The following is a 23,784-nucleotide window of genomic DNA, read 5'->3' on the forward strand; positions in this document are numbered from 1 at the left end:
TTTGCTTCAATTAAGTGGAGTGATTTAAGTGTTGCACAGAAGGGCTGTTTGGGAAGCGTAGTATTAAAACAAGATAAATAACTCTGCCTACCAAATAAAGCGACGAGCATCACCCACTCAAGGTCACGATCAAGTGTGCAGCAGTGTCAGTGTTTTCGCTGGCAGAGCTTTGCTGCCCTGCAGCGTGAAAATGGAACCCGCAGCCTGGGCACAGTGACGCCGACAAAAGCACGTGCTTCACAGCACCTTCTGCAAGGTGATCCAACATTACCAGTCCTATGGACCAACATGCAGGACCCGACGCCCACCTCACAGGCCAGCCAGAGGCAGCTTTGGGCTGCGTGGCTGCTGTAGGGTATCCTGTGCTGCCCCTCGGTGACGTCTCCTTTGCGGCCACAGCAGAAAGGGAGGGAGAGGGGAACAGGCCTCATGGATTTGCCCTGAAGGTGCTTCCTACACTCGCTGTGTTACTCTGCTGGGGTGTAACACGCACAAAAAGCTTCTCCTATGAGCACGTTGCATGCCTGTGCCGAGAGGCCTTGCTGGCACAGCTCACGGCAGGGGTTTTCCCAGTGGAAGTGGGAGTTTCCTATGGTGCAATTCTCAAAGAGGAGTGAAGATATCTACCTCTGCCCACTCCAGCACATCCGTAATTAGCAAACAGTGATTCCCAACCAGAGCAACTGAGCGTGGAGAGGATCACCACTCTCTTCTCATTGCTCACACGTGATTCCTCCAACAATTTCACACAATAAGGACTAAAGTCACCGCTCTCTAATGCTTCCAGTATAGAACATGGCATCTATGTTGGGATAACTCCTTTCATAGCCTCTTTCATGTCCTTCCAATGGTCATGTTCTCACATATAGCTGCTTTGGTTAAGTTTGGGCCCAAAGAGAAAAAGAAAGAAAAAGCAGTGCAGAAGCAGCCTTCGGTTTTTGTTTGAAGCCCATGAAAGTCTGTCCAAATACAGGGGGCAGGGCAAGATGACTCATCTGTATCAAGCCCCAACATCAGAAAGCTGGCATACTGTTTTGTGTTCCAGCTTCAGATGCCACAGAGGAGCTCCTGTACAGGCTGTGGTGCAAGCACCTTGCAGTTCTTGTATGCTCACCATTAGAGAACAGAGCCAGCCAGGGCCTGAAGAAGTGGGAGGAGAACACAGATGCTCAAGACGGCCCGCAGTTTTGGCATCGGATCCAAGCCCTGGCATGCCTGGGGAAGGCTAGTTCCTTACACCGCTTTAAAGTTCCCACACTTTCATTTACTGACATGACTATGAAGAGACATTCCTCTCACGTACCTGCTGAACATAAAGGCCACAGCACAGACACCGTGGCCAATGCCACATCAACATAACGGGGACTCTAAAAAAATCACTTAACAGTTCATCACCTCTTAACTTTGCTTAAAAGCATTTTGCTTTTTACAATGCTCATGCCTCTTAGGTGTTTCCTGTGACTCATTCTTGTTTGGTGTATTACAATCCGGCGGAGAATTGTTGTCCACCTCGTCCAGGACATTTTGCACAGTAGTCATGAGATTGAACTGTGCAGTGCTTCCTCAAGCCCCTGTGCTTTGTATTGTGACTCCGTAGATGAAAGACAAAAAGGGAACATGACCCATTTCCACCTGTCTCCCATCTTAGCATCCCTTCTCCCCGTTATTTTGGGCCTTGAGATTGAGATCTATATACACACGCATATACATATACACACACACACACAAAACAGCCCCCATACTGGAGTCTTGTTGATTCTAAAGGCCTCCTGTAGAACAAACCACTACAAGCCTTGCAAAGGTAAGATTTCACGTCAGTCTGTTAATGAAGAAAGGCAAAAACCAGGCATAACTGACCTGCTGGGTTCTTTTCCTCAGGTTTGGGGTGCATGAGACGGAACGGCAGCTCTGTGCCCACTTCACTTTGGGGAGAAAAGAGAATTCATCAGACCCACAGCTCCATTCACGCCTGGTTCAGTACCCTTCCCACCTGCGGCCAGCCCGAGCCCTGAACTCCGGCTTCACCCGTTCTTTCATCTTTTTCCAATCATAATTTTCCCCTCAAAAAGAGTTAAACTGATTTCTCCACAAATATCCCAGGCTTAGCCACTTTAATAAACTGGGTTTATTAAGTGCTGAATGTACTCGCCTGTACATAAAACCAGAAATATTTTTGTACTTGCTTAATTTTCACAGCTGAGTGCAATTCTTATTTCTGTCAGGTTAGGGGAGAGTTAATGGTGGCGGGTTTTTTTAGGGAGGCAGGACAAGGAATAGGAAAGAGGGTAAAAAAAATTCATGAATTAACAACTACAACTGCATGGTCTGAAAAGGAAGATGACATTTACCTGGAAGTGAGGTCTCCCAGCATGCTACAGAAGAAAACAAGGAGAAAAACACAACCATATTTAGTGCCTTTCCATTCCAGCGCTCTACCAAATGCTGTTTTATTGGTGGGCTATTGAAATCGCCTTCCTCGTATTCTCCTCTCTACTTGCCACAAAGCACAACATCCAAATAAACTTGGTTTTGAAAAAGGTAATTTTCGTTTTTCATGTTCTTCCCATGGAGAAAGAGTCTAAGTTTTTGAAATCCTGACCGAGTGTTGGGCATGGGTCCTTTCTTGGGAGCCAAAGGACAAGGGCAATCGGAGGACCACAGATGGCAGCAGTCATTCTGTCATGCTTTAGGCAAATCATTGACTCATTTTTATACTAGAAAGAAGGCTAGATGAATGAAATACAAATGTAAACAGTGACTATCACCAGAGTTATCCTTGTCCTCTTTCGCACTGTGTGCTGGGGACTAGCTCGTGTTGATAGCATCAGTACAGAACCTGAGCTACGGTGTTGATGACTCTCAGGCAGATGTCTCTACCTTCTGCTCTGGGAGAACGAGAATGCCAACATAAAGGCTCACACAAAGTTTCGCTTCAGTTCTCGCAAAATAAGTTATGGCTTTGAAACAGAAAATTTCAATGCAAACCAGAGGTTCATACTTCAGTCATAAAGTCACACGGTACCTAAGGAAGGTAATCCAGCCCCTCTGGCTCTGGCAAGTTCTTTGGATAGGCCAAGACTGATTTCCAGGCAGTTTATGCTTTAGAGGAGGCCTGATATGCTACAACACTAGGACTAGACTCTAAAGAGTCTGTTATTCTTACCCTGGAACAGTGAGCTTCACTTTGACCTTGTAGGAAACCAGAATCCCCATCGCTGTCTTGTCTATTCCGTCCTTAATACTAGCAGAGAAAACAGACAGCAGCGTTAGGCAGCACGGCAACAGAGCGACAATATACGGCTGCAGCAAGAACTGGGTGAACATCCTATTCTCCTGACAGGGACAGAGCGGACGAGCCCCAGGGACAGCGAATACCTCTCCAGATCTGTGCTCACTGTTTAGCCTGAACAAATGCGACAGGTTAAGTCATGCGACGTAGACCAACCCATTTGGACACACATTTAGAGTACAAACTCCTGACAGGAGTGTCTCCTCCATCCTCCCCGCTTCTCTATAACCCTCCACTAGCTAAGACCATTTAGAACTCTACTCACATGGTACTAGAAGCCAAGTTGGTGTCCTCATCCTTTAGCTTTCCGTCCAGAGCTATTTCCCGGTTCTCCCTGTTATTTGCTAGCAAGGGCAAAAGTATCAGTGTCTTGGTCAGGCTGCTGTTTGGCTGCACCTTTTCCCTGAAAATAAGCAGTAGGTGAGAGAAGGAAAGCGATACGGTGATTTGTGTCACACAACCCAAACCAAGAGAATTTCAAAACAGATTACACACCCATCCAAAAGGAGCGGGATTTATCTGTCCAAATTTAGTTGTCTACAATGCAGACATCTACATCTAAACTGGTCAGAAAAATTCCCTTTATAATCAGCAGAAAGGAACAAGCACTTGCAGAAAATCATTAATTTCACATTAAGGCAGACTGCTAAAGTAGGTCAAACTATGCTGCAAACCTCTAAATTTGGACAAAATAAATCCTAGTTTAGAAGACTAGTACTCAGTGGAAAACGTGCCCCTAAGCTACAGGAGAAAAAAGCCAGAAAAATATAAAATACCCGTGTGTGCCCAGCTCTCCTCACAAAGCAGGGTTCAATGCTGCACTGCCAATGCAGTGCAGTGCAGAAGCACAAGTGGTTCTCCACACTGTCAATAGGCTCGAGGTTTTTATGGGCTTCCTGAGGCCAGAGGATACCAAACGAAACGGTGCGAAGAAGACTGACCTCAAGCTAGAGCATCCATGACTTCCACCCAAACAGCAGCACCTTTCAGAAAAATGTTGCATCTCTATTTAAAGATTTCAAGCAATGGGGAGCCTTCCACAGCCCCCGCTAAGTTTTTCAAGTAGGTAACTGCTCTTCAGAGAAAACCCCCTCTTCCGCAACCTCCCCCTGTTCTCCGAAAAAAGGTGCAGGGTACCTGCTGGCTAGGAGAAAAGGAGACCGGCTGCACCTAGAGAGCAGAGGTGGTGTGGGGAACACACACAGGAGGTGAGGTGAGAGGAGAGAGCACTGTAACAGCGGGCAACTGCAAGACTATAGCTAGGAACACCTCCCATTACTGAGGAGGAGGGTAATTAAAGGGTATGAAGGAGGAAGAAGGGATAAGCAGAGCATTCACTCACTGTGCTTCCTCAGCAGCTACCACTTTTGTATAGTAGTCACTGGAGTACAAAACCACATTGGCGACCTGCTCCACTGAGTGAGAAAGGAGAAAGCGGACCATCAGTTGTGCATAGGCATCAGAAACAAGATCGCTCCCCCCTCCTCGAGTCTCAGGAATGGAAGACGTGATGAGGACAGCAGCAAAACCCATCCATTTAGAGCCCGAAGGGTCAGGCAGCCTGACCAGGATAGAGACCAACAGCACGCAAATGGCCAAAGATTATCTTCCCTGGAAGGCATTCGGCCTTGATTTGGAGACAACAAAAACTCGATAACCCACGGTTTCCCCTGGGAGCCTGCTCTTTCCGTTATGAAGATCTCCCTCTTCTTCTCTAAGCGTGTCCACTTTTACCTCTGGTCACTGGTATCTCCTGTCTATCTATAGTCAATGCGTTTGCATTCAGGAGACACCAGCATCGAGCAGACTGGATACCAAACTGCAGTCAAGAGCCTGCGATAATAAATAGCTTATATCCTCCAATCACACACCAAAAAATACCCCATAGGGTAATTCTGACTGAAACACTGATGAGGAAAGAATCTGGGGACCCACAAGATCTTTTTAAGCCTGACAGAGGCGTGTCAGCCTAAAAATATTTGGGAATCACTAGACAGCGCATCCAAAACCAGCACTGAATCAGCTTTCTCTAGTATAGGGTTTTGTAAAAACCTCAGCAGCTTCGTTCCCTCCTTGCCTTCCCTTCTCTTTCTCATCTTTTGTCTCTCAGACTGGCTTGCACAGGTCCACGTGCAATGGGGCTCATGGGGTGAAAACACGCAGTGCCACAAATAAAACGCAGGCACAGCACTGACACTCCTCTGAAACTCAGCCCCTGCCCTTGGCTTCCTCAGGAGGAATTACACCATCGCTGGCAGAGCAGATGTTTCTAACGTCGCCAGATGTTTCTGAAACCCCAGGCAAAATTGTATGCAACCTAGGCACGTTCAGAGTCAGCAGGAGTTGACAGGGAAGCCCTTCCCACCGGCCTCTCAACAGAGGTGGATTTCTCCCCACAGCACCTGCCTTGCCCACTGCAGGCGTCAGACCTTTTTTCTGTTTACCAGAGGGGACATGACAGTACCTGAAATTAAGCCATACAAGTAACCATGGGAGTTGCAGTGTTTCACTTGATGAACAGCAAACAAAAAGCAACGGACAGGGTGGAGGAACAAATTCCTGCCTTGTCCCATGCTGCCTGCTTAAGCTGTTGCAAGCGCTAAATCCTGGCTGGTTTTCAGCCCTCCCACCATTCCTCTACCCCTCAAAAGAATCCCAAGCAACAGTAAAAACATACCCTGGACTTTGATCTTCTTCACTGTTTTCTCTGTGCTGTTGTTGATGGTGACAGTGACCGGAATGGGCTCACCGTGGTAGTACACCTAGAAGGAATCTGATGCTCAGAAATCCAGCCAGGAGGCCTCTCCCAAGCCCTGAACCCCGCCCTTCCTCCCAGATTAAATCTTCTCACAGAGGCCAGATAAGGCAAGATGACCCTTTCTCAAGGATTCCCAACCCTTTCTTCAACGATGTATTTAGCCTCAAATGCATCTTGTAATGGGGTCTTGGCCTCCCCTACCAGTAGCTAATGAGAGGAATGACATTAGACCCCTTGAGTGGAGGCCAAGTCAGTCTCAGCTGAGACCATCCAACTAACAGCCAAAGTAGCTGCTGCAGGCAGCAAAACGCATATTGGCGTGCTGATACTATCACGCCCGCGGCCCCGGGCAAACTCCTCACCTCTTTACTGAGGCAAGCTTTCAAGTGTAACGGCTTGGTGAACATGAAGAACTGCCAGGTGGTCTCCGCACAAGGTTGGGGTCCTGGGTTTTCTGGAGCATATTGCACCTTATGGATCAGCAGACGTGCAGAGTTCCTGGGAAGCAGCAGAGGACAACACGGTGGTACTTTGTGCTTGGCAGAGGCAGGAGCTCTGCATTCACATGTGCTTACACCCGGGAAACCCAACGGCAAGAGGGGCAAGCCTGAACAATCGGCCAAGGTGCGTTACTGAACCGCTCACCCCTTTAAGAAGGGCAAAGCTGAAGACAGAGACACATTCTGTTACCTCTTATGAATTCTCTCTTCCACATTCTCTGTTGAGAAAGCTTTCACCTCAAAGTCCACCCCACAGCTCTGCCAGAGAGAGAGAAGACAGCTGTGAAATCAGTGTCAGAAGCCAAGAACATCTGCAGATGTTTAAACATCCTTCTATACACCAGAAATTGGCAGATTCCTGCCAGCTGCGAGTTCTTCTGGCCTCCTACCATTGTAATAGAGATTCCTGCCAAGGGGTGCGGCAGCACCCACCTGTTCCACAAGTTCCATAACCGAGGCTTAGTGCCCAGCCCTTGACCGATGACATCCCTACTCCTCAAAGGCTTCCTGTGAGAGCAGTGCTGTAGAGGTCTCAGCACACTGCAGGCCAGAAGCCTGAGCAGCCTGCAAGACTCCCCAACCTGCCTTGAGTTTCTGAACTGAATTTCTGAATGGCTTTGTAATGCCAATACCTGTCTTGGGTCAGCCTTATTTCCCAATGTCTAAAGGCCAATTGGGCCAAGCTGACCTGTGTTTTAACGGGTTTTTACCGGCATGGGACATCTGTGTGAGTCACGGATAACTGTCTACAGAGCAATATGGGAGTTTTTGCTGGAATATCGTTCCTTGGCAAAAAACACAGCTTATCCTTGTGGCATTGGATTCTACAACCTGCGTCCCACCTTGCCCGGCTGTTAGTCTAGCTCAGCTGTTCAGAGAGTGTCCAGTGAAGTATAAAAGGAATATTTTAAATCGTGTCAGAAACCTTACAAAACCTCTCATTACCTGGTGACTTTTACTCCAGGGTTTTTGCTGTGTTTACACACACATGCAAGCCAGACCTCCTCTGCATTTGTTTTAATTCAGAAGCAAGTCTTAACACGTGCTATTTATAGCGGTCTATGAGATTTTAGGCACTCAGTCTCCTTTTCTCTCAGGTAGCCTGACAGCTACAATCATTTTATGCACAGCCAACCCGCAAATCATGTGGTACCCTTAAGGAAAACACAAGCATTGCAGATTTACTGGCCTTGCTGCTATTTGACTCGATTCCCTTTCTCATTCTGAGGACTTAAATTCCAAGTCTGTGACATGCACTTGTAGCTCTCAAGTCAGGCTCCTGACATTTGTGGCGTAGCGCAGTAAACCCTGGCATCACCTTATTCTACTCTCAAGGTAGCCAAATAAAGTCACGTGACTTTTTCCATATGACTTTCCCCGTCCACGATAAGCACAAGCGTCCCATCGGTCTCACCTTATCAACGTCACGAGGTGCAGGCTGCAGACAGACTGAACAAGGCAGGTAATCTGGAAACTGAGGGAGGAAGAAGGGAAAAATACCTCAAAAGCTGTATTACAAAGATTTCCAACTCTGCGATGCTCTAATTAACACATTGCTCACAAACAGTACAAAGCAATCCCAAAGACAACAGGCCACTTACTGTAATATAGTAACCCTTTGAAGTTCTGGTGAAGATAGGGGCCTTAATGTACTGAACAAGTCCCTCTAGTCAAAAAATGCTGTAATAGCCAAGGAAGGGGAAAGAAAAAAAAAAAAAAAAAAGAAGAAGACAAAGAAGAGAGAAAAAGTAAAACAAGCCCAGGCACGTGAAGCACCTGGTCTAAAAATCAAACAGAGCCTTAGAGGCACAGCTTAGAGAACATCTGGCTCCCCACCCAAGATGCTCAATATGGCTCACAGCAGTGCTGCTCACTCTTCACGTGGGCTTGAAGCTTGAGCAAAGCTTCTCTGTGTCAGAAACACAACTAAGGCCACAAAGACCAGCCAACTACCAGCCAGTGCCCATTGCTCCTGGCCTCGGCAGGGCCAGCAACTCCAGGTGTCAACTGGGAAGGCTGCAGAGTAGCTCATGGAGACCAAGTGCTACCACCCCATGAGAGACTCCATTAGTTTGAAGATCACTAGATTGTATTTGCGTGGTTAATAACATTACAATAGGTACCAACCCATTTAGCAGAATCATTCAAAGACTTATTTGTTGCAATATCTGAGCATGTGGTTTTCAAACCTGGATCTTCCTAGGGAATGCTAAAGCAGACATATCACTGACAGTACTGGAAGCACATCCCGTCAGAATCAGAATTTGGCAATGAGCCGTTATTTGTTGACAACATCTGGTAAAGAGCCCTTCATCCATTTGTTTGATCCATACAATTTTAAAGAGAAAGGATTTGGCAATTTCTTTATGAGCTCCAAGGCAACGGTGTAAAGTATTCCAGCCCCTCAGGAAGGGGGAAGACAAGGATATATGGGGCTGTTTCTAGCATAAAGCCATTGCATGTTCCCTTGCCTTTTCAAGGAAAGCACTTTTCACGTGCAGTTAGGGTCTTCTTGCACTTTACCACTCAGGATGTCGAAGAAAAAAAATTGGTACGTTACCTGTCACTCAAAATTGGAACTTTGCATAACATGAATTCGCTATTAATCCCTGTCTCTAGTCCATCACTGAGTCTCAGCAGCCTGGTAACAACAGGCAAGGAGGAGAGGGTCAGAGGCTCTTAGGAGATACTTACTGTAAAGAAAAAGGGATAAGCATTTTTCCCCAGCTTCTTTAGCAGAGATTCCTGCAAGTGGGAGAGAGTCTCTGGCTTGTCAGCAGGTGGGTACACTTGGACCCTGGAGAAGAACAGGTCCCGTCGGAAGGTGAGGCCAATCACATCAATGTCTTCTTGGCCGTACCGGAAAGCACAGGTCAGGGACACGTACACTGGAAAGAAGCACATGACGGGTAAAGCAGGCAGCAGGCTAACAATGCAGCCGGGGCGGGGGGGGATGTAAAATCCTCCTGCTCTATAGAGTCAGGGAAACCCATTTCAACGCTGTCGTGTAACCCGTGAGTATTCATACCATATGTAACAACATACATTACGTTGAGTGGAAAGCCCATTCACTGGGGAAGAGAGTTACATTTCTGCCCTTGAAACAATAAAAAGGGTTCTATCTCAGCATCTCACTTCAAAAGAGGACTAACAATCTCTGGAACATACGTTGCATAAAACCTCAAACCTTTTTTCCCCTTGATAATTGCAGGATCCACCAATACAACGCCATCTGAAAGAAAGGGAAAAAAATAAAAGAGATTAAGAGAAGAAAATCAGGGCTGAGAGAGCAGGAAGGGCAGCATGTATCCTTATGGACTTAACCTACAGGTTCCACGTTCCCCATGTTATCAATGAAGTCCTGCTTTCCCAGGTAGATGGTCAGCTGCAGGGAGAAGATGATGGTGGTTGAACTACGAAGTGTTGTATTTGGGTATTGGGTGGGGGGACACAGCAGAGAGCTATAAATCTTGTAGAAATCAGAACAATTCCATTTTAAACGGAATTCTTTTTTTCCCAGCAAATATGCAATCCCCACCAGAGTCAACAGGATTATTCACGTGCTTCAGGACATTGGAATTGAAGACCTGATGTAGACCATCGCCCAAAAGTGGGCCCAAAAGACCATCGCCCAATATACTTGGACATTGGACAAAGAACTATAGATGTAAAGATTTTTGGTGCCATCAGGTTGAAAAGACAATGATTCAGCTTTGTTTTAAATGCTTTCCAGCAGGACTACAACCCAGGGGGAGCGAGAGGCGAGTTGCCTTCCTCTTGTATTATAATACATGGGAAGCTTGCCCTATAAACGCTCTTTACATCATCTCCTCAAACTTGGCACTAAATACAGTTCATGGTCCTTCTTCGGAAAAAAAGGAAGGGGGCAGGAAAGAGCTTTCTAACGTCTCCAGTCAGACTACAAATAAAAGTCATACCCATGACTTTTATATATAGAAATATATATATTTATACCCATACCTTTATAAACCCATTATTGTGGTACTTACAGCTTTGTCCCAGGTGCTTTTTTTGAAGATAACTTGTTTATTAGCATTCTTCCCACTCGCCCCTGTCTTTTGAGACTCAGGGCAGCTCATGGTCAAAGATGGGTGTGTGACTGTGCGTGAATGAAGCTTTTCTGCCCCAAAAGGTCCTGGGAAAGATGTCAGGAAAAAAACAGGTGGATGAGATAAAAGCAGAATTATATTTGGTGGGTAAAGCACTCTACTCCCAGGTATAGTTTACCAAAGACTATTTCACTAGATACTCAGGCATGGCACAGAAGGTGGCTTTCTTGTCATTTTTGCAGTTCCTCGTTAAAAAAAAAAAACAAACCAAAAAACCAAACAAACAGAAACAAAAACCAAACAACCAAACATGAAAACATCTATTTAAGAACAGCTCTTCAGAAACATTACAAAAGACCAAGAACTCTTTTTAATTGATATTAAAAAAAATCAGAAGACCAATAGAAGAATCTTGAGGGGAAGGGAGAAGCTTGGCCCTTGCAGAGAGGTTTGTAGAGAGTAATTTTGTGACAAAATCCATAAGAGTACAGATAAAGGTAATCTCATCAACACAAGGCACTGCAGTTTTCAAAAGGTACCTCAAGGTTTGTCGTCAGAGGCTCCAAATTGTCATGAGGTAAGAAGGAAGGTCACCTCACTCATTAATAACGGGATAAAATTTAGAACATCAATACATAAGGGTTTGGGCTTCTTTCGGCGTTTGGACTGTTTTGGGGGGTTTTGTTTGGTTTTGGGTTGTTTTTTTATCACTGCAAGTATATAACAACGCAGTCTCATCCGTCCTGGGACATTTGCTGTTGAGCGTGTCCTTGAATGAATGGAAAGAAGGCTAGATAAGGAGCAAACAGCCTGCCCACAGACATAAGGCTCTTCTGGATTCCCCAAAATAAAGCTGCCTACATACCCATAGACCAGCTAGGTGATGAAATGGCGTACGTCCTGTAAGAGTAAGTGAAAAGTTCTGCGCTCAAAGAAAATACAGGTATAGTCTGACATGCGCAGTTATGCTCAGCATCAATTAGGAAGAATGTCTTGACATAAGCAGAGTAAATACTAGGAAATAACACAGCCGAGAATGCCATTTATACCATTTTAGAACCCTTCACATACATACCCACATCTTGTAACGCAGCACGCTCAGTCTAAGACCTAGAAAGGTGGTATATATTGGTAAGGAGTCAGACCAAACCCAAAATGGGAACTCACCTGTCCAACTGTATTTTCCTAAACCAGAACCGAATGTAACCCCTTACTTTCAGGGTATCATCGAACTCAAAACGGAACGGACCATCAGAATAAGGCCCAGCTTCCTGCCCAGAAAGGTAACAAGTATAAATAGGAGTAGGGAACAGCTCGTACCCAAGAAAAAAACACAAGTAGAATAAGATTCTTTGGGGCAGGGGAGAAGAAAAGAGGGGAAGGGCGGCAAAAGGACAGAAGAGAGAGATGTCCAGAAAACCTACGTGTTAACGAAGTGAAGAGAGATTATTTTTTCATTTTGCCCTAAGTCATAAAAAGCAGCATCCCATAAAGTGATCAGACAGCAAATTCAAAACAAAGTGAAGCGTTTCCTCACATAACACAGGACTCAAGAGCAGAGCGCGTTGCTGCAGAAGGCTCTGGAAATCACCAGTGTGAGTTGATTCAGAGGATTAGATGTGTTCACAGGGAAAAGGCTTTTGGCAGACATCGGACAGGATGATCTAGGCGTGGCCCTAACTGGAAGACTCTGAAGCGAAGGAGCAGCATCAGGAAAGGACGATGCTCCACGTATGTGCCCTATTCTTACACTTTTCCCTGTTGGACCTGTGTGGATAAGTATGTATTGTGTTACACTGTCAGAGCAACAGTCCGTCTACGGCCATCCTTGCGGTTTGCTCCCATTCTATTTTGCTTCTTTCTTTCCCCGTTTTAAAACCATTTTGAGAGTAGAAACAGTTTCTTGGGCCTATTTGCATACAACAGCCTGTAGAAAAAGCAAATACTTCCCTTCTTAGAAAGCTAGAAAAAATGTAAGGTGGAGATTCAAGACTGACCTTACACGTGTTTTAAGCATTTCTATTTTTAAGAACTATAGGTAGGTTTTCCAAGTCCAGGATAGTATTTTTTTGCTGAACAGACACCCTACTTACGCCGTAGACCCAAATAACCAAACTAGCAAATAACATTAAATACCTTGCTATGTTCCAAATGCCACAGGAGCTGCCACGGCACAAAGACGTGAAATCCTAAACCCCTGAGGAGAGGTGGATGTTCCACACGGTCGCGTCCTACGCTTCTTCGCATCTACTAGAGGGAATCACTAACCTCTTTGCAAACAAGGAAGACAATTTGTAGGGGATTTGAAAGCACGTCTCTAGTTGCGTCCATCCAGGATTTCAAGAATTAATCCCCCTCCAAGAGCAAATATTGTACCCGGGCTAAGATCCAACTGGAAAGTGGTTAAGTCAGCAACATAAAGCATTAACCTAAGGAAGCTCAGATCGTCAATGAAAAGGTCTACAACGTCATACTCACACACTTTGTAAGGACTACAGACTTACATAGAACAGGATGGTTACTGAAAGCAGCTTTATTCTAAAGCTCTTTCTCCGTCTTCTTCCTAGGGTTGCAAGCCATCCAGCCTGGTAAGAAGCTGAACAGACAAGAGCCATTTATGAAAAAGAGTTTATAAAACACCAAACCAAGCCTCTATAAAGAGATGCCGTTATGAAGGACTACCAAACGTTGAGAACTCATCGTCGCTAAGTAGTTTATCTGTTAGTGCTCCACCAGCATCCCATGGGCATGCTGATGCAAAACAGTACGTTGCTAGCTGGTACACCTCCCCTCCTTCATTTATTTATGGAGCGAGGCACAACATCCATCGTGTAAGACACATGAACAGAGATTTCAATCAATTTAGCCTTTCTGTTCGGGAATGTCCCAAGAACAGATTTCCATCCCCTCCCTCCATTAATTTAGCCTTGATATTATGCACAAGAATGCGTAATTTTTGGCTTGCAAGCTGCATGAACAGCTGTAGCTTTCCTCTGGGCTGCATCTGTTAGTTTGATTAGAAAGACCACATGATATCCTTCTCTACTTGCCAGCCCCAGCAGCACCCTCCATATCTCAGGCAACCTCGCAGTCGCAAATCAAACTTGCTTTTTGCAAACAATCACTAGCATTTGCCTGAATATAGTGATCTGGGTACACAAATTATTCCAAAAAAAAAAAAAAATTAATGCAGATCCAGCGTTCCTCAGCTCTTTCAGTGGTTTACAAATTCCAGCAACATTTTATTAACTGGAGGTGGATTATTTGGAAAGCGTAATCACTACTCTGTTTAATCAACTCTGGCAAACGCAAACCAGGCAGCCCTAAACCAGAGACATTCCACATGTGCCTGTGCTTCTGAAGGAAAGCCAGATCCTGGTTGCAGGAAGTAGAGAAGAGACCCCAGAAATTAACTCGCAAAATCAACATGTTGTATTCAGCCACACAGTACAAAAGCAAAGGGGAGAAAGCTGGTTTTGTTAAGAGTTTGTGCTGCTGCCACTGCAGGATCAGCAGCCCTTGAGGAGGGGAACGAGCATCCTGTTACACCCGCTGCTGCTCCTCTGGGGGCCCGGAGGTGTGGGTACATGCCCCATTGCTTGGAAGCACCTTCTCCATAACACATGCTTCCTAATGTCCGGAGAAAAATGCCCACCCACCCGCCCCCCAAAACCACCTGAAGGGCAGCTCCACCTTCAGTGAAACAGCCACCTCTGCCCAACGGGTACTTTTGTTTTCTCTTCTTCCCTCTGCAGGTTGAAGCAGAAAAGGGGGCAACAAAAGTAAATAAATAAACTATAGCCAAAAAAAAAAGCTAAAATTGGTCACTAGAATTTCCTACATACCTTGGTCATAGGGAATTTTAATCTAAAATGCTTAAGGTCTTAGCTAGCTAGCCATTTTATTAACCTACTTCCTAACAGCATCAGCAGGGAAAACAAAGCCCTTTGTATAAGATGTGTCCATGTTGTAGAAAAACACAAGTATAGCAGCCTAAATTATAAACATCCTAAACCCATTCTGATCCTCCTCAGCAGAGTCTGCAGAGTTTTTATTCCATTAATCTCCCAATAATCTTTCATCATGCTGACTTGTCATGTAGCGATCTGCTTTTCTGCAGTAACCAAGGTCACCTGGACTCATGGTAGGTGCCTTTGCAAGGACCTTCTGCCACAGCAACAGCCACAAGAAAAACATATCTTGCCTTTAGAAATGCTTCAAAACGCCAATGTGAATCTTTTCATTTTTGCTACAGTTCTCACTTCCAAGAGCTGGACAGAAGGCTTCATTTTCTTATGAAAACAGGAGGGTGGTCAGTGACGGCTCTTAGTTATGTATGAAACTTGTACATTAACAGCTGAAGGCTTTGCGCCACTGCTCTGAGTAGGAACCAGAGCATTATCTTCAACAAGGCACTTTGTGTTTTTAAAGAAACATGCAACTCCTACTGCTGGCTTAAAAACTTAACTAGGTCGCAGTCCAAGTACCACGACAGAAAAAGCCTTCTGTTTCCAGCAGTGTCTGAAATACAGATACTGATTTCCTCAATTCAGTAATTTATCCGAAAGATCCAAGAATACATCAGCCTTTCAAGGACAGAGGCACATGTTCAATGTGGTAAGACTTCCTTCAGTCTCAAGGCAGTATTCCCAAGACAGGACAAGACCAGGTTGTATCTGTGGGACGTCCAGCTTCAAGCTAAGAGCATTATCCTCTTTCCCCCTCTACACCAAATCCCACAATGCGGCTGAACACAAATCCACAATTCATCAGGAAAACAGCACAGAAAAAAACCCACATTTCAGGTTCCCCTCTTTGCTCATGCAGAATAAGATCTCGCACACAGACAGACAAATAAACGAGTCGGAGTATTGTGGGGTTTTAAAAGCAGAACACAGGTTTATTTACAATCAAGTTCTTACGGGCAGCTGAATAAATAAAAACTTTGCCCCATGTACTCTAATTCCCCTCTGCAGAAAGTGTCTGAACAAAAGGCTAGGTTAAGGAGATGCCTGTTATAGCAGCTGCCCCCTAACCCAGCCCCTCCGAAGAACACACTTCCTTAGTAAAACACTATCAGAAAGAAGAAAATAAAGTGCAAATAAAAAGGCAATAAACCGCTGGTGGCTTGTCTTGAGACCCAGATGATGGGGAAAGGTTTGGCTGGGGAAAGTTATGTCGGGTAGCTCATACCCAGCCACCTCATGGTTTTGGATGCTTTAACAGGGACAGAGCCAAGACACTGCTCTGTAGCACAGAGAGGGCTCCAGCGCAAACAGGAATATTGCACTTGTGCTCAAGAAGGGGGCAAGTGGCCTGGAATTGCCAGCACCAAAACAATGGATTTGGGATTTAACCCCACTGCTCCCCTGTGTTCTACTGACAGCCGCCAGGACAGGACGGATGAACAGAAAAAGGGACCAAACATCTATATTCCGGTACTGAAGTCACAGTTACCACTACATTCCTTATCACAGCAGCACAACAGAAGTTGAACTTCTCTCTCCTCACACCCAGGAACCAAACTGCCTGTGGAATAAAAAGATTAAAAATCTCCTATTTTGTGATGCCCAAACTGTTGGAAGGGCATTTTAACAAAAGGGTGCAGACATCCTGAAGAATGGACCATTGCCCTAAGGACAGGTAAAACTGATACAAAGAGTTCACATGTGCCGGAGAACCTGCGCCTGGATCAGAGCAGATCTGAATTGAGCTGGTAACTCAACAGCAGAGCTGCCAGAGCCACGGGAGACTCTCTTTAAAAGCTGTTCAGACTGCCTAGGGCCTGTCCACGTTTCAGGATCTTCTCACCCCATGCCTGAACTAGGCCACAAGGACAGAACACAGGAGACAGGACATGTATTAAGTCAGCACACACAGTAACTTCTTTCCAACAGTTCCAACTCAGAAGTGCTGTAGATACATTTGTGTGACAGGGTATTTGGCACAGCTGTCTGGTGAGGAATCCCGCTAGTATCTTCAGCTCCACTTGGTGCATAGATACTGCATGTAAAGGCATGACTAAGTAGCATTCTCCATCCAGAACAGCTAATCCTTTGCTGAGTCCGAGTGCCACAGTGCAGTTACGGCCATAAGAAGTCTCTGACTTAGGCTCCTTCTCCATTGCTTTAGAACTTTCCTCTGGAAAGTGAAGCCCATGCGCTTGTTAATATCCCGACTGAGGATGGATCTGGGCTCGGGTCTCCATTCTGTTCAGCCACGGACCAGCACCACCAGACACAGAGGCACTGGAGGCTCTGCCTTTCACCCTCCGTCCAGTCAAAATTCAGACCACAGGACAGCCTTGTTTCCTTTGTCCACACTGACCACATGGGCACCCGCTGGTGACCACGCGACTGCATTGATAGAAGAACTGAAATGGAAGCCAGGTACAAGTTTACAAAAAAGCTGAATTCCACAACAGCACTCAACATTGGAATTAAATATTATAGCACTGTGGCTACCAAAGAAAAAGCACTTTCTCAGCTCTCAAGAAACTTAGGCTTTTAATAAGCCTAAGAGAGATACAGTTTCTTCAGAATATACTAAATGTACTTCATTAGAATCATATCTCAGTTTAAGAAGTTGAACAATAACAAACCTAACCCTAATTCAATCTAGAGAACGCTGCCATGAATCCACAAAGAAGCTGCGTATTAAGAATTCTTACGCACCAATCTAAGTTGCAAAGCTGTACAACTACAATTCTTTCATAGCTCAGCAAGATTCCCAACCCAGATTGTCACTTCTCCCCCCCAAAAAATCTGGATCCCAGCATTTCCTTCACTGGAGGTGAAATTTTTGATACATTTCCAAGAGACATTTCCATCCACCTCAGGGTTAAAAACTCTGACCTGGCTCCAAGTTTTTAGTGGAAGACTAAAATACCCACCCCCAGACTGGTAAACAAAGCAAGCTCACAGAACACAGCTGCTGTTAATGTAATAGCATTAACAGTGCTTCCTGCGTACACATGACTTCTTATTCTGATTTCAGGTAACGGGCAGAAAGAAACAGATTACTTGAATAACAACAGTAGATGGCATGGCTCTGCTAGTTTTGGGGTTTTTTTAGGCTATCAAAGAGATGAAATAACCTGGCTGATGTCAGACTTCCATTTACATTCAGCAGAAGCACAGAACACGGATGAAAAGACAGCAGTTAGGTTTCCTTACAGACTTTGCTGCGGAGGTCCCAGAGCTTGAGGGTCCGGTCATGACTTCCCGAAACAATGCGTGCATTGTCCAGCAAGAACTTGGCTGACAGAACTTTACCACTGTGACCTGTCAGGGTGTGCTGAGAATGAGAGATTTACATGGTGAAATTGCACGGTTCTACTTGCTCCCTTTTCTCACAGCCTACTAGTTCTGCTATTTAGCAACTCAAAGACATATTAAATCATAATTTGCATGTCTACTGCATTGCTTGGAGACAAAAAAAAAATATCTATTATAGTTAAACAGAGATTAACACTGAGCGTTAAGTACCACAGAGTTCAGCCCGAAGCTGGGAGACACAGGTCACCTTTGGCTGCAGTTTCTCCAGCTACCCAGGGGACCTGCGAGCTCTCTCTTCCTCAACACTCCATACACCTACGTTTCACAGACAGACGGCAACTGCAACACAGCCTCGCAGGAGCGATGAGGAGAAGGGGTTAAAGCATGCTGAAAATGGAAATAGGGCCTTCGGGTTTTTACAATGAGCTTCTCTCAAAGATACAACAGGGTATCTAGTCTCAACTGTTGTTACATCTTCAAGTCTGAAAGCTGAGACAACCAGAGATTTCAGAAAAACTCCCCGCAGCAGTTTCTGTAACTGCAGGGGGAGGCTCTGTGAGGCTGAGAAGAACGTGAACCACATTCACTTCAAATTGCTGAATATTTACATCCTGAATCACAAAATAGATAATGACTGACTGAAGTAAGATTTGCAAAACACAAGAGAGAAATCTCTGGTTAAGATTTTTTTTTTAAATACTCAAAAGGACTATCAATTTACACAAAGCGATCTGAGCCTGGGAAATACAAAAGAAAAATCCTTAAGAATGGAAAGGAACGGGAGCAAAGTTTGGAAAAAACGCAAACCTGATACACAGGTTTTGTACACAAATTATCCCATAAAGACCCCTTTGTCTTAAGAAAGGACACAAACTCCAGAAAGGAGGATCTAAACTTCCACTCTGCATCTCTCTCCTGCTCTCACAATCATTACACACAGACATTTGCATTTAAATAGGGAGTCTGTGGCAAAATTTACCATGATTTCAGCTTCACTGCCTCCTGCTCATGTGCAAGCCATGACAAATCTGTACCACATATACTCAAAACAAAGAACGCACTATTTTGTCTCAGCAAACAGTGAATGCACTCACCCAAAGCTGGCAGTCACCAAGGACACCAAAAAATTACGGGAAGATACTGTGAAGCCAGATGGATGTTTGTAGGGGTAACTAACCTTTTGTAGTGAGTAATCTATAGTCTGCTTAATTTTTATTCACTTTAATTCACATCCAGTAGTAGGCTTTGCAGACAAATAGAAGCTGCAAACGACCTGATGTTCTTCACTTTCCTAAATGAGACCTGACATCTCCACACTGAGACCTACCCGGTGTATTACAATGCAACTGCAGATTATAACTAACATGTGAAATGTCCTAAGATTCAGAACATCGAAGTAGCATCTTCCTAAAATAAGAAGTTGAGGGAGAGTGTACATGGGAATAACAAAAAAAATAAACCTCTCTGAAAGCTGAAAAGAAACTTTTCTTTTGGTCGAAGGTGAATCCTACTTTAAAGCAGAGCTACGTGCTGGAGACGAACCTGAGTACAAAGGTCTTGGGAGGAGAGGAGGAATCTTTCAAAAGGCACTGAGAATAAAGTCAAGGAGTTTTATGCTTGCTGCCTTTAACAGCCAGGCAAGAGATTCCTTTTCAAGAATGCTGCTCCTGACCTAAAACAAAAAAATCCCTCTTTCTCTTCTGCAAATCCTTCTTCAGCAGTCTCTTCCTTGGACTGAGGCCAAAACATTAAAGTGGTTCTCCATAAGCCATCAGAAGCATTTAAATTTTCACAGAGGGGGAAGCAAAGGTGTATTGATTTACATGGTAAGGTTTTGCTAGCGGGGGGGGCTGTACTGTGAAAATATGCAGTAATTGGAGTTTCCAGGTAGGCTGTGCAGAGACCAATACTGCATTTTAGGTCTTGTTGAGGACCCTTAAGAGAAATAAATATCCTCTTAACAGAAAGAATTCTTGAAAGTGTCTATAAATGCCCAACTTCCAAAATTACCATGTCCCCACTACACAAAACTGAAAATACGAGACAGAAACACCCTGAGCAATGCTTTGCCTTCAAGAGACTCACCCGTAATCGATTGTCATCCACTGTCCAGATTCTGCTGGCAAAGTCATTGGAAGCTGCTAAGAGGTAAGAACCCTGTGAACACAAGATTTATTTAAAACTACCTCTGCAAGTCCATGTGCAAATTAAACTCAAAAGTATTTCCAATAAACCATTAAAACCATATTAGTGCTATATTGCCAAGGTGAAAAAAAAAAAAAAGAACAAAACCAAAACCACAGTAGCACATACTAAGGAAAGCTAGTGTAACAACTTTCAAAAAGGCTATGTCTTTCTTCTCAGAATGTCAGTGATATGTAGAATGACTACAGATAAAAGGAATGACAATAAGCAGAGCAGAAAGGACATTCTCCTTTCCCTTCTGTTGCAGTGAGGAAATGCATTCTAGCTTCCCTCATCTATTGGGGTTTTTTCCCCTCCTCTTTTTTGATTTTTTCACAGGGAAAAAGCCCTGCGTCATCAACCCCCAGTACTTAGATAGGCCTCAGAGTGGAACTGGTCCAATTCTTGCAATTTTCATTACAATTCTAGCATTTTAAACTAAGATTACAAAAACTAAATCTGTCCAAGGAGAGATAAATTGACTTGTTAATGGCTTTAGGGTTAGGGCTTTTCCAAGTCATCCATAATGGAGAGTGGACACCACAAGATTCATGCTTACACTTGCGTCCATCTCAAAAGACTTTCCTGAATCCTTGAAGCCCATTAAGCACCTCACCTCAGGCAGTTCTCACTTCAAACGCGTTCAAGCAGCTTGCCAAAACCAGAACTAGTTTCTCCTGCAGAATAACAGTGCCAGCAAACCTCTAATGAGCTGGTCAGGGTCCAAAGGAAGGATCCTTTTGGGTATGTATCAATGAAGTTTAGCATACAGAATCACCAAACGGAAGAAACAATGTCAGCTTTGGTCTACTGCCTATGCAGTAAAGCATCGTGTTTCAGGAGAGGTCTCAGCAGAAAAGTCAGATGACGTGTCCAGTTTTAACAATCCAAGACCCCAAACTCCTTCAAGTAAGACTGTCAGATGCTGATCCCAGTCATGTCTCCGATACTGCAGGCTAACACGAACTGAACATATCACATGCTGTCAGCAAACGCTCTGCCAGCCACACCATTACTGTGCCATGACTGGTGAGAAACTGCTGGGAGAAACGGTCATGGAAGTACAAGTCTTTGGATAATCAGACCTTTTACTATTCATCACAGACCTCAGCAGAGCACGCAGGGAAGTAACTTCACAGAAATAATGCCTCAGTGTATTTCCTTCTTTTGTGCCAGCTTTAGTACGAAGCTGAAGACTAATTTCTTACTTTAGACAGAGCCTATTGTATTTTATTGTCATTTTATCATAACAGCCCATAAAATCCAGTGTCTGAGGTGCATAACATCTTCTGAATTGTAAAGCAAAAGTGAGATATACAGACTGCAGCATATCAAATAAAGATCTTCTGTACAATTTTTAACTATCTGCAGTTACTCTCTTAAGTATTTTAATGAATTTCTTAGGTAACTTTTCAAAGTGTTGGAATGGAAATTGATAGCAGAGCACAACATAATTCAATTAATTTATTCCCCACCACAAACAGCAGATATTGCACAGATACTCACAGCACTATCAAATTCTATGCTTGTAATCCCAGCATTACTACCAGAGAGGGACCCTTTGGGCTCACACCTATCTGTACAGAGAAAAGACGAACAAAACTTAAGCAATGGATTAGAACACAAGCTGACACAAAGTAAATTACAATATGAGTTTGTTCACCATCCCGCCATACCCCAAAGCGAAAAGTTTACCTCCCAAGACTTCCCAAAGCTTAACCCTCCGGTCCATGCCTCCTGTTGCTAGTAACCGGGAGCCAGGGCTGAACTGCACTGCATTCACCTCCCCATCATGTGCATCCTGAGGAGTGGGAGGAACAGAACAGCCACCCAAAATGGAATTAGCACAGACCCAAAAAACCACAGATGAGAAAGCTACAGAATTTAAAGGTTCTACAGAACCACAGCTGTAGATCTTTCAGCAGTATATAGGAAATAAAGCCACAGACAAACTCTACTGAGGCTGATGGTATAGAAACAGAGCAAAAAGGCTGATCCTTATCTAAAAAAAACACAAAAGCATGTAAAGAAAGACACTAGCAAGGACTCGACAGTGACAATAAACTGCCAGAAGCCTTAAAACGCTTCCTAAATTTAGGCTTTATAAGCTGAGGCACTTAAGTTACACCAGAAACACCCGGAAAACTGCCGGGCACCGACAGGGGCGCGGTAACGCATAAGAGCCGATATTGGAGCGCCGAGGGCCGCTCTCGAGGCCGGGCGGGCGGCACCGATCCCGCTCCAGGCGGCTGGGAGCTCGCCGGCGTTCCGGCGGTCCTGGCTCTCCCTTGGGCAGCCGCTCTCTCGAGACCGGCGCCGGACGGGCGCCCGTGAAGCCGCGCATGCGCACGAGCTGCGGAACCAGCGCACAGCGCCGGCGGGGTCACGGCCGGCCGGGGCCGGGGCTGCCGGGGGCGGGTGCCAAGGAGGGCGGGAGGCGGGGCCACAGCGCAGGGGCGGCTCCCCACCTGCAGGACCGGCCTGCAGCCGCCGGGCGGCAGCACCCCCTGAGTTATCCCGCTCTCGGCGATCATTAGGGTGACGAGCCCTGACCGCTCTCACTCAGAATCAGTCAGAATATGACCAGGTAAATACCACTCGCTTTAGAGAGCCACATTGATTTCAAAAAAATGACCCAAAAAAACCCAAATCCAAACCAGTTTCTCCAGTAACGGATTGATGGCGATGTTAATCTCATCATCCATATGTCAGGATTTCTCACATCCTGATCAGGCAGCGACCTTTAACAGATGAATCGGCAAGCTAATTCTCCATTGGAGGTCTGTTGATAACTGCTCAGATCTGTAAAATTGATGCATTTGCTTGCAACCCTCACTTTGGCAATCTGGTTTTAAAACTGCAGTTGATGCTAAAACCTGCTTTTTCTGTGCATAAGGCAATAGTGCCATCTCGGGGGAAACACGCTGCTTCGCGCCTTATGGTGGGCAAAAAGAGCCTGGAACCTTTCTTCAAACAAATACCTCCTCATGAAAAATAGATTTTTATTTTTCTTTAAGTTGGCTCCCTCCAGTTAGCACATAAACTTTCATCTAAAATGTCCGCTAACCTTTTCTGGGTAAGGTTCCGTAAGGACTCGCCTCTTCTCCAAGATGCTCTCCTACAAACCCTGGCCCCAGCGTCCTGTTTGGGTACAGCCCAGGAGGGTCCCACGGGCAGGAGGGAGAGCACCCAGCCCAGCTCCGACTCCGCCCGCAGGCAGAGCAGTGCTGCTCGGCGTCCGCCCGCAAGACCAGCCTCGCTGGGCAAGCACGTGCCACGAGTCCTCAGCTCTGCTGTACGTGCAGTACGTACACACACACAGTTGCCAGTCACATCTCAACCCTGCTTCTCCTATCGACGTTTTTGGTCCATTTTATCTGATTTTGTGCCTCTTTACCTTTTTTGGCAGAGTCAAAACACAAACAGCACTTGGCACACCGAAGAGCACTGGAAACCTTTTTACGTTTAAACTGTCATCCATCTTACAGAGGGAAAATAACAAGGATTCATCTGTTTCTTCCACGAGCAGTGGAAGAAGCATGGCAGGAACAAGGCCCTTTCTTCCAGAGAGCTCCACCTGCATGGCTCCTTGGTGAAGAAAGGAACTGATTAACCCACATTGGCTTCCTTTTACACAAAGCAGGTGTTAAACAGAAACCCTCTGCCTCCTTCAGATTCCATGCTTCTCCTCCTACCGCCACACTGG

At 45.2% G+C, this 23,784-nt stretch overlaps 2 protein-coding genes and 1 non-coding gene across 3 annotated transcripts; all 3 read right to left on the bottom strand.

Annotated features, from left to right (window-relative positions):
* Positions 1–1,518: 1,518 nt before the first annotated feature.
* Positions 1,519–11,119, bottom strand: LOC141745184 (S-arrestin-like). Its single transcript, XM_074592454.1, has 13 exons — positions 10,558–11,119; positions 9,872–9,932; positions 9,735–9,779; positions 9,242–9,435; positions 7,962–8,021; positions 6,738–6,805; positions 6,410–6,545; positions 5,967–6,051; positions 4,632–4,704; positions 3,555–3,692; positions 3,164–3,241; positions 2,349–2,372; positions 1,519–1,922 (listed from the first exon to the last, which is right to left on the bottom strand). The coding sequence occupies exons 1-13, from the start codon at positions 10,645–10,647 to the stop codon at positions 1,823–1,825; spliced, it is 1,152 nt and encodes a 383-aa protein (XP_074448555.1). The 5' UTR covers positions 10,648–11,119; the 3' UTR covers positions 1,519–1,822.
* A 4,370-nt stretch (positions 11,120–15,489) lies between these two features.
* LOC141745274 (autophagy-related protein 16-1-like) lies at positions 15,490–22,418 on the bottom strand. The gene is made up of 5 exons (XM_074592707.1): positions 21,774–22,418; positions 21,585–21,655; positions 19,980–20,051; positions 17,793–17,913; positions 15,490–16,990 (listed from the first exon to the last, which is right to left on the bottom strand). Exons 1-5 carry the CDS (start codon positions 21,808–21,810, stop codon positions 16,746–16,748), a joined length of 546 nt encoding a protein of 181 aa, XP_074448808.1. The 5' UTR covers positions 21,811–22,418; the 3' UTR covers positions 15,490–16,745.
* On the bottom strand, positions 20,923–21,185 carry LOC141745907 (small Cajal body-specific RNA 6). Its single transcript, XR_012588162.1, has one exon.
* Positions 22,419–23,784: the final 1,366 nt, after the last annotated feature.

Source organism: Larus michahellis, chromosome 6 (assembly GCF_964199755.1).
Source record: "Larus michahellis chromosome 6, bLarMic1.1, whole genome shotgun sequence".
Classification (NCBI taxonomy): Eukaryota; Metazoa; Chordata; class Aves; order Charadriiformes; family Laridae; genus Larus; species Larus michahellis.